At 50.7% G+C, this 10,479-nt stretch overlaps 1 protein-coding gene across 1 annotated transcript; it reads right to left on the minus strand.

The window, feature by feature from the left end:
- Window positions 1-1,397: 1,397 nt before the first annotated feature.
- LOC143842743 (uncharacterized) lies at window positions 1,398-10,237 on the minus strand. The gene is made up of 2 exons (XM_077347906.1): window positions 9,658-10,237; window positions 1,398-1,807 (listed from the first exon to the last, which is right to left on the minus strand). Exons 1-2 carry the CDS (start codon window positions 9,994-9,996, stop codon window positions 1,646-1,648), a joined length of 501 nt encoding a protein of 166 aa, XP_077204021.1. The 5' UTR covers window positions 9,997-10,237; the 3' UTR covers window positions 1,398-1,645.
- Between the last annotated feature and the right edge of the window lie 242 nt (window positions 10,238-10,479).

Genomic DNA, 10,479 nt, shown 5'->3' on the forward strand with positions numbered 1-10,479 from the left:
TAGGACACTAGTAGTTTCCCTTGGTGGAGATGGAAGAGTGCCAGCTGCACTACTCTTGTAACCTGAGTTTCCATCGTTAAGGAAGAGTCAAGGACCATGCCCAGATTCCAGACTGATTTTGTTGTTTTAAGTTGAGCACCGTTCAGGCGGGGGAGGTGCGTTTCCTGGGCTGACCCTGGGCCCACCTATCCAAAGGACCTCGGTCTTTGAGGGACTGAGTTTCAGGTGACTCATTCCACTACAGGCATCTGACCAAGGAATCCAGGGGGGGAGGGGGTGCGTTATCAGGCTGGCCGTTCATTAGGAGATAAAGTTGCGTGTTGTTGGCATATTGGTGACAACCCAAGTCACAGCTTTGGACCAGCTGTGCAAGAGGGCGCATGGAAATATTGAATAGTGCTGGGGAGAGTATCGCTCCCTGTGGGACTCCACATTGCAGTTCACAGTGATTGGTTATCCCCAATTACTCTTCTCTGTCCTCAACCTGGAGAAAGGAGAGCAGCAATTTTAAGACTATCCCCTGGATCCCCTTGTTGACAAGGCAGGAAGCAAGGAGCTCAGGGTCAACAGTACTCTGCTCTGGTTCAGCCTCCCTGGGAGTCCTGGGTTCAGTTTTGGGCACCCCAGTTGAAGAGGGATGTAGACAAACTGGAGCGTGTCCAGAGGAGGGCAACAAGGATGGCAAGGGGTTTGGAGACCAAGACTTATGAGGAGAGGTTGGGGGAGCTTGGTCTGTTTCGCCTGGAGAGGAGGTGACTGAAAGGGCATCTGGGAACCATCTTCAAGTATTATAAAGGCTGTCATATCAAGAACTGCCCTGGAGGGACAGACCAGAACGAATGGGATGAAATTAATTCAAAAGAAATTCTGTCTAAACCTCTGGAAGAAGTTCCTGACAGTCAGAGTGGTTTCTCAGTGGAACAGGCTTCCTCGGGAGGTGGCGGGTTCTCCATCTTTGGAGGTTTTTAAACAGAGGCTGGAGAGCCATCTGACGGAGAGTCTGATTCTGTGAAGGTTCAAGGGGGTGGCAGGGGACAGTGGGTGAGCGAGAGGGTTGTGGATGTCCTGCATAGTGCAGGGGGTCGGGCTAGATGGCCCATGAGGCTCCTCCCAGTTCTTATTCTATGATTCTATACAAATGAATCACCCTGTCATAAAGTGTGACTGATTTTATATGCGGTAGGACAACACTCTGCAGTAGAAGTGAAAATCTGAGGGTACTCATCATTTATTAGCATGTTTGCCAACAATGGATAAGAATGACCAGGAAATCTCTTACGCACAGGAACAATTGGAGATAAATTTGAGATGAATTTTGCTGTATAAAGGGTGGTGATCCCTGAGAGAAGAGACACACAGTAAGCCAAGGAAGCGGATGACCTGGAGAGCGGCCACAGCGGCTGCTGTTCTGCAGGAAGGTTTGACACCCAAGAGCAGCTGCAGCTGGCAACCCAAAAGCCTGGGGGGGGGGGGAGGCAGCTCGCTTCTGTGGCCTCTTCTGCCTTTTGGGAGTGATGGACCAGGTGTCAGGGGAGCTCCTTGGATACAGTCTCCCCTTTAGGCCTGCCAATGGGCAAGGCCTGGCTCTGGGGCAGCAGAACAGTGTGGGCCAAGGGTTCCCCCTAAGGCTACGAGTTCTTCCAACTCACAGGGCCTGGAAGAGGAAGACCCGCCAGTCTGCCGTCCTGAGGTAGAAGACATTGGGTCTCTTGCTGTAGTCGGAGGCCTGGGTGGCCAGAGAGTGGTGGATGCTGATGGCGTTCTTCAACTCCTCTTCGGCCAGGGCTCTGCCGGGCTTGTACTCCTCCTGAAAGGCAGGCAGGCTCTAAGAATCATAGAATCAAAGAGTTGGAAGGGACCTCATGGGTCATCTAGTCCAACCCCCCTGCATTGTGCAGGACACTCACATCTCAATCGCTCCTCCACCGTAACCTGCCACCCCCTCAAACCTTCACAGAATCAACCTCTCCGTCAGATGGCTCTCCAGCCTCTGTTTATAAATCTCCAAAGATGGAGAACCCGCCACCTCCCGAGGAAGCCTGTTCCACTGAGAAACCGCTCTGACTGTCAGGGACTTCTTCCGGAGGTTTAGATGGAATTTGTTTTGCATTAATTTCATCCCACTGGTTCTGGTCTGTCCCTCTTGGACAGACACTTCTAAAATTTGTACTTTCTATACTGGGATTTGTTCTATTGTATCCTCTCCCAAGGAGGATGTCTTTGTCTGCTTCTGTTTCTAAGCTCCGTGTTTCTTAATGACTTTTGCTCTCGTCTAGGTCTGCTTAACTGTATGGCCCCTTCCAACACTGTGAGTCTATGATTATGAGGCTTCATAGAAAGCACACATTTCAAAACTGAGGCATCTTAGGAGGCGTGCTCTTCCTTCACTGGAGATCTTTCAAAATGGGAAAAGCAGATACAAAAGTAAGTTACTTTTCTTGCATTTATGATCTGTCTTGAAAAGGTCAAGAGACAGATGTGAGAATCAGTTTGCCACTTTCTTGGCAGCTGGGCGAGCTGACCTGGCCCCTGGGGGGGAAATAGGCACACGCAAGAAATGCACTCCAGCCCAAACCTCTCCAATCAAGTTGTCTGAGTCTCTTCCTAGTCAAGAGCTTCTCCTCTGGCAGGGTAGAGGACAAAAGGAAGGGGGGTGCAGGGTGGGGACGGGGCCCTCCTCCTGGACTCAGCAGACCCAGCTCTGGGTAAGGCAGGCAGCTCGTCTCCAGATCCTGGGGGCGGGGGGGGGGGGGTCAGCTCTGGGGGGTTTGTTCATTTCTGAGGGTTTTTTCCCTTTCCTCTGCAAAATTCTTAACTAAAATATATCACAGGTTCCAAGTGTCCATAAAAATGGGACTGTTTTTATTTTAATTTTGAAAACAATTTCAGTGCCTTTGATGAGGAGGTCTGGCTGGGTCATCCATCTGAATGGCAGACAGAATTCCACCTGCCAAGATCTGAAATGAGAGACAAAATGTTGATGAAGTCAGAAGAGGAAGAGTTCTCTGCAAAGCCGTCCCTGCCAGGCCTCTGGGGGCTCTCTGGAGACATGTGGCCACGAAGCAAGGTTGGCATCCCTGGGGAGCCCCCCCCCTCCCCCCCTCCCCCCCTCCTTCCATATTCAGACTCCTGAATATGAAATGCTGGAGGAGCCATCAATCTCACTTGGCAGCACCCAGAGCTCCATTGGTGAGCGTGGGACGGGGAGGGGGCTCCTTGCAAGACGCACTCGCTGATTGTTCGAAACACATTTCAGCACAGCCGCTTTGCCACTGGCTGCTCGTTTCACTGCAATCTCGATGTGGTGCAGCGGAGGAGAGAGGGAGAGAGGGACACGGCTACTAGGGCAGGAGGGAGGGGAGGGAGGGCGCGAGCGAGCGAGCGAGAGAGAGAGGGGCTGATTCCACACGAGGGTTTGTACAGGGTCAAGTTTTTCGACTTTTTGTCAGCAGACACAATTTGTTCCCTCGCTGGCCCCGCAGCAAGAGAAATCCAGTTTTCACTTTTTGAAGTGGAGGCTAACGGGGTCCAAATCAGGGCTGGCCAGTGCGGAAATGTAGACCTCCGGGCTTTTCCAGTCTGTGTCCAGCCTTGTTCCCCCATAGCGTCACTTCCATTGTGAACTAATAAAATAGTCCCCCCCCCCCAATCTGTGGCTATGTGTGGTCGGCATCTTCCCTTTCTTATTTCCTGAAGTCCCAACTCTAGCCTTGGTGCTGATAAGACTGGTGACAGTCTGTGTGCTTCAGCAACCACTCCTTTCAGAAACACAGCATTGACTGATCACACTTTATGCCTTTTTAAAAGTTTTCATCTGCAATTCTGGGGAAATTTGGGCACGGGGGGTTGTTTTAATATGTGGAAGCCCTCAATAGTGGAGTTTCCCGGGCGAAGGGCCCTGCATGCATGGCACAGCAGAAGTCAGAGTTTGTTGGTGAAGCGGCCAGTGAAATCAGCCGCTCCCTGAAGCAGAACGGAGCAGGAAAGTTTTCTGTTGCCATGCCGGTCTATCCTTCTCCTTGGCCATTCCGCGGGGATTTGATTGCCAGTCAGTGAGCAGAACACAGCTTTGAAGGTGCTGTTGATGTGAGAACTTGATCAGTTGCATAATTTAAAAAAACCTTTTTGTGCTCCGCGTGTGTAGGGGGGAATGGCATGAGACAACAACCCACCTTTTTGTATCCCCACCAACTTGTGTTATAACATGTTTGCATTATAATGCGACTTTTTATGTGGGGCAGGTCTTCTGGCGGGGCCCCAGGGACAGCAATGGGTGCGGACACGACGTCCATAGCCCCGCCGCAGGGAACACATCAGAAGAGGCGGGGGAAGCTGTGGGGTGTTGTGGGAGGAGGCTGGGCCACCACTGCACTGCCCGAGCATTGCAGCAGCCAGGCAGGCCAGCAGACATCAACAGGTGGTGCAGAGATCGGGCTGGTCAGCGCTGCCATAAAGGGGAGGGGAGGGGGGGAGCTGGGAGTGGGAAAACCTCTGGGGACCGGGACAGATTCTGTGCAGCTTGTCGAAGCCGAGGTGCTGACCCGGATGCGGAGGATAACCCAGAAGCAGAGGACGCATGGCTGGTGGAGGCCAAGGCCTCTTGGGGTGGGGTGGAGGCTGTGATGCCAGCTCATGCGCAGGCACTGCCCCCCAGGCCAGAGGAGGCTGGTGCCCTGGGAGAAGGAGAGGGGGGGGAGGACTCTTTGTGTGTGTGTTAGTGTGCATGTGTATGTGTCTGGGGGAGGGGGAGGGACCAGGAAGTAGGTCAGGGAGGGAAGAGGGAAAACGAGAGAAGGGAGGGGAAGTGGGGAGGGAAGGGGTTTGCATGTAAGGGTGTGTTCTTGTGTGTTCTTGTGTGTTTGTGTCATAGGGGGAAGGGGAGGGAGGATGGATTAAAGAGCTCCAGAGCAGATATGTGTCCCACATACCTGTGAGACCCTTGATAGCACTACCTTTTTTAAAACAATGGTTTCAGACTTTGAAAGAAACAAAATTGTGCTGGCAGATAATTGGGTATTTTCATCACATGACGAAGATGGAGAAGTTTTTTAAAAGGCTGCCAGGAAGTTTCCACTGCTTGTCCCTCAGCTTTAGTAGGTAAACAACCTGAGGGCTCAATTCGGGGGCAAAAATTTGGGGCCAATTGTGGGGGAGGAAGATTCCCAATCTGAAATTTGGGAATGGACCAGGGATGGATCTTGAATTTTAAAAACAGGAATCATCACAAAATGATGGCTGGGTGTGTCCTCAGTGTGGAAGGCACACTTCCACAGTTGTCTTTGTACTTGTACACGCATATGCAAAATAAAGATCTGCATTAATATTGGAGGCCACCTGGCTGTCTGGGGGTCCTTTCACATTGCCATTCTAAGCCAGAGTTTATCTGTTGTTGGCCCCGTTCTGAGGGACAGAGATTTCATACAGCAAATTTCATCCTTGATTGAAGTGGGAAGCCATGTTGGTCTGAAACAGCAGAACTTATTGAGCCCTCTCTGACGCGCTCTGTGCCGCTTCTGCCCCCCCCCCCCACACACACACCCTTCATTTTCATAACACAATTGTCCTCCCCCTGCCCAGAACATTCTATGTTGAACAAAAGAGGGGGGGTGAGGAAGATAATCCAGTGAAAAATGCTGGCAATTGCACTACAGCAATTCATAAGCACAACAAATCATCAAACACTCGGTCCTTGAGCAGCTGGAACAGAGAGCTGTAAGACTCAGCACAGGTTTTGCAAGAACAAGTCATGTCAGATCAACCTTATCTCTTTTATTGAGAAAGTGACTACCTTGCTGGATCAGGGGAATGCCGTAGATATAGTTTATCTGGATTTCAGTAAAGCTTTTGATAAGGTTCCACATGATATTCTTGTTGACAAGTTGGTAAAATGCAGTATGGATCCTAATTCTGTCAGGTGGATCAATAACTGGTTGACAGATCGTACCCAGAGGGTACTTGTTAATGGTGCAGCATCTTCTTGGAAAAGAGTGACAAGTGGAGTTCCCCAAGGATCTGTCCTGGGGCCTGTGTTGTTCAACATATTTATAAATGATTTGGATGAGGTAATACAAGGGGTTCCTATTAAATCTGCAGATGATACCAAACTGGGAGGAGTAGCAAACACAACGGAAGACAGAATCAGGATACAGGATACAGTCTAGAAGTGGGCTAAACTGAATAAAATGAAATTCAATGGGGACAAATGTAAACTTCTTCATTTAGGTAGGAAAAACCATATGTACCACACATATAGGATGATGGGGAAGACTTGTCTTGGCAGTAGCATGTGCAAAAAGGATCTAGAAGTCTTAGTAGACCACGCATTGAACATGAGTCAGCAGTGTGACTCAGTGGCTAAAAAGGCAAATGGGATTTTGGGTGGTATCAGATGGCGTATCATGTCCAGATCACGGGAGGTGATGGTACCGCTTTACTCTTCTCTGGTTCGGTCTCACTTGGATTACTGTGTTCAGTTTGGGGCACCACAGTTGAAGAGGGTTAAGTTCTGCATTTAGGTAGGAAAAACCAAATACACCAGTATAAGATGGGGGAGACTTGTCTTGGCAGTAGCATGTGCGAAAAGGATCTAGGAGTCTTAGTAGACCATACATCGAACATGAGTCAACAGACCAGTGAGTCTGACCTCTGTTGTGGGGAAGATAATGGAGCAGATATTAAAGGGAGCGATCTGCAAACATCTGGAGGACAATTTGGTGATCCAAGGAAGTCAGCATGGATTTGTCTCCAACAGGTCCTGCCAGACCAACCTAGTTTCCTTTTTTGACCAAGTAACAGGTTTGCTGGATCGGGGAAATTCGGTTGATGTCATTTACTTGGATTTTAGTAAAGCTTTTGACAAGGTTCCCCATGATGTTCTGATGGATAAGTTGAAGGACTGCAATCTGGATTTTCAGATAGTTAGGTGGATAGGGAATTGGTTAGAGAACCGCATTCAAAGAGTTGTTGTCAATGGTGTTTCATCAGACTGGAGAGAGGTGAGTAGCGGGGTACCTCAGGGCTTGGTGCTCGGCCCGGTACTTTTTAACATATTTATTAATGATCTAGATGAGGGGGTGGAGGGACTACTCATCAAGTTTGCAGATGACACCAAATTGGGAGGACTGGCAAATACTCCGGAAGATAGAGACAGAGTTCAACGAGATCTGAACACAATGGAAAAATGGGCAAATGAGAACAAGATGCAATTTAATAAAGATAAGTGTAAAGTTCTGCATCTGGGTCAGAAAAATGAAAAGCATGCCTACTGGATGGGGGATACGCTTCTAGGTAGCACTGTGTGTGAACGAGACCTTGGGGTACTTGTGGATTGTAAACTAAACATGAGCAGGCAGTGTGATGCAGCGGTAAAAAAGGCAAATGCCATTTTGGGCTGTATCAACAGAGGCATCACATCAAAATCACAAGATGTCATAGTCCCATTGTATACGGCACTGGTCAGACCACACCTGGAGTACTGTGTGCTGTTCTGGAGGCCTCACTTCAAGAAGGACGTAGATAAAATTGAAAGGGTACAGAGGAGAGCGACGAAGATGATCTGGGGCCAAGGGACCAAGCCCTATGAAGATAGGTTGAGGGACTTGGGAATGTTCAGCCTGGAGAAAAGGAGGTTGAGAGGGGACATGATAGCCCTCTTTAAGTATTTGAAAGGTTGTCACTTGGAGGAGGGCAGGATGCTGTTTCTGCTGGCTGCAGAGGAGAGGACACGCAGTAATGGATTTAAACTTCAAGTACAACGATATAGGCTAGATATCAGGAAAAAGTTTTTCACAGTCAGAGTAGTTCAGCAGTGGAATAGGCTGCCTAAGGAGGTGGTGAGGTCCCCCTCACTGGAAGTCTTCAAGCAAAGGTTGGATACACACTTTTCTTGGATGCTTTAGGATGCTTAGGGCTAATCCTGCGTTGAGCAGGGGGTTGGACTAGATGGCCTGTATGGCCCCTTCCAACTCTATGATTCTATGATTCTATGATTCTATGATTCTATGATTCTATGAACAGTGTGACTCGGTGTCTAAAAAGGCAAATGGGATTTTGGGCTGTATCAAGCGAAGTATCGTGTCCAGATCACACCAATTAGTTGGTCATCTTGATGTCCACCTTGCCTTGACTAGAGCCCTTTTGGCCCTGGCTTCAACCTGGTGGAAGGAGTTGCCAGTGAAGGTCCAGCTCCTCATGGAGCTCTCAAAGATCCTCAGGGCCTGCAAAGGGAAATCTCCCACCAGGTCTGCAGCTGAGGCCAGGGCGGCCTGAAACCTTCTGGCCTCCTCCTCTCCCTGCCTCCCCCTATACCTAAACTATCCCATATTGTTAGCTGGTGGGTGAGATTAAAGAAAGTGTGAGCAGGGGTTGAGAAACGGTTGAGAAGTAGGAGGAGACAGAGCCTGGGGAGGGAGGCAGCCATTTTCTCCAGGGAAATGGAACTTTGTCGTCTCAGGATCAGTTGTCATTCCAGATTCCCAGGTCCCACCTGGAGGCCGGCAGAATGAAAGAGAACCTGTCAGTTGGCAGAACAGCGGAAGGCCAGAGGAAGCTGACAGTGAGGCCACACACAGTTCATGCAGTAATTTCTTCTTTTATTCTCCACAACTTCAACTTGCAAGACTAGTCCATTCTCCAGAATGTGTACTGGTTAAGATAGAACCAATGGGTCAGACCAGAATGAATGGGTTGAAACTAATTCAAAAGAATGTTCAGTTTAACATCTGGAAGAATTTCATAGAATCATAGAATCATAGAGCTGGAAGGGGCCACGCAGGCCATCTAGTCCAACCCCCTGCTCAACACAGGATCAGCCCTAAGCATCCTAAAGCATCCAAGAAAAGTGTGCATCCAACCTTTGCTTGACAGTTCCTGTCTATTTCCTGACAGTCAGAGCAGTTCCTCAGTGGAACAGGCTTCCTCGGGAGGTGGAGGGTTTTCCTTCTTTGGAAATTTTAAAGCAGAGCTACATAGTCATCCGACAGAAATGCTGATGGTGAGTGGGTGGGCAGGAAGGGATGGGCCAGGGTTTGTCTCTTGTGGCCCTTCCTTGCAGACCCACGGAATTGCTGATTGCCACTGTGGGGTGGCAGGTGAATTTTGGCCAGGCTGGATTCTAGAGATTTATTGTGGGGGGATCACTTGAACATGAGACTGGGGTCACTGTGGGTGGGCAGGGAGTTGTGAATTCCTGAATATTGCAGGGGGTTGGACTAGATGACCCTGGAGGTCCCTTCCAACTCTATGATTTTATGTTTTCAACCAATTTTTCATCAGTGGTGAGACTAGCAAAATAAATATTTAAATGTGATTTAAAAAGTAATAATCCTTATTTATACTTACAAATAATCAAACAATGTATGGAGTACATGCTATTCCAATAATTGACATGCATACAGCAGTCTACAAATAATATACAAAGACTAGGAACAAAGCCCATCGTAGGAAAAATACAATGGGCGCTAGCAGGCGCTCCCGCTTGTCGGGGGATGCGGGCAGGGGCCCGTGGAAGAGACCGTGCAGGCCGCGATCGCGGCGTGCTGCCCGATTAGGCAGAAAGGGAGAGGGGTAGGAGATGTGTGGGATCGGGACCGGGCCGTAGTATGCGAAGGATGGTGGAGGCAGAGGGAGGAAGAGGCTGCGTCAGGCGAGGGAGCTTACCGTCCAGAGGGGCCATTTTTGAGGGCGGCATGCGGCTCCACGGCGCCGTTCTCGTTGCAGTGGCGAGCAATCAGAGGGTAGAAGGCAGGGTGTGGGTGGTCGGCGGTGGCTGGTCGGCGGTGGCTGGTCGGCGGGCCTCGGTATGTCGGCGGCGAAGTTGGCGCGGCTGGTCGACGGGGCTCCTGATGTAGGCGGCTCATCGGCACATTGGTGTTCAGCGTGGCCATTTTGGAGTGTGAGCGGCGGCTCCACAGTGTCGTCGTGGTGGCGGCGGGCAGCAACAGGAGGTGAGAAGGTAGGGCGTGGGCTCCCGCGGCGGCTGGTTGGCAGGCTCGTCATGTCGGCGGCGAAGTGCGAGGGCGGGCGGCAGGTCGTCGTCGTGCTGTTTGTGTTCACGCTGTTTGAGGAGGGTGGGTGCCCCCCCCCCGCAGCTCAGTGGCATCCTCGCTGTGTTGGCGGTGATGTCAGAGCGTGGCCAGCGGCTCGGCGGCGGGCTGCGGGGCTCCGCGTTGATGTTGGAGAGCGGGCCGCAGCAGTCTTTCGTCGGCAGCAGTCTTTTGCCTTCGAGGCCGCGGGGAGTCTTCCTGGGGAGGGAAGGGCGATGGTTCGCTGGCGGGAAAGGAGTAGAGCGGCTGCGTCTTCGACGCGTCCGCCCTGCTCCTTTCCCGGCAGTGAACCATATGGAGACGGAGTGTGGGCACAGAGTCCGGGGCTTTGCGGCCCTGATTGGCCCTCTCCGAGTTTTTATCCCAGACAGGTCCCGCCCTAACTCCTCCCCAACAGCCCTTACTCAATTATTTCTTCCACGGCGCGGCACGGGGC

The sequence above is a fragment of the Paroedura picta genome, chromosome 8 (genome assembly GCF_049243985.1).
Source record: "Paroedura picta isolate Pp20150507F chromosome 8, Ppicta_v3.0, whole genome shotgun sequence".
NCBI lineage: Eukaryota > Metazoa > Chordata > Lepidosauria > Squamata > Gekkonidae > Paroedura > Paroedura picta.

What these genes read in the sequence shown, in the direction of transcription:
- LOC143842743 (XM_077347906.1), bottom strand. Translation starts at nt 9,996, where the DNA reads ATGACGAGCCTGCCAACCAGCCGCCGCGGGAGCCCACGCCCTACCTTC. An exon ending in AAAAATGGCCCCTCTGGACG is followed by an intron (nt 1,808 to 9,657) that starts GTAAGCTCCCTC and finishes CCTGCCTTTCAG; the next exon opens with GAGGAGTACAAGCCCGGCAG.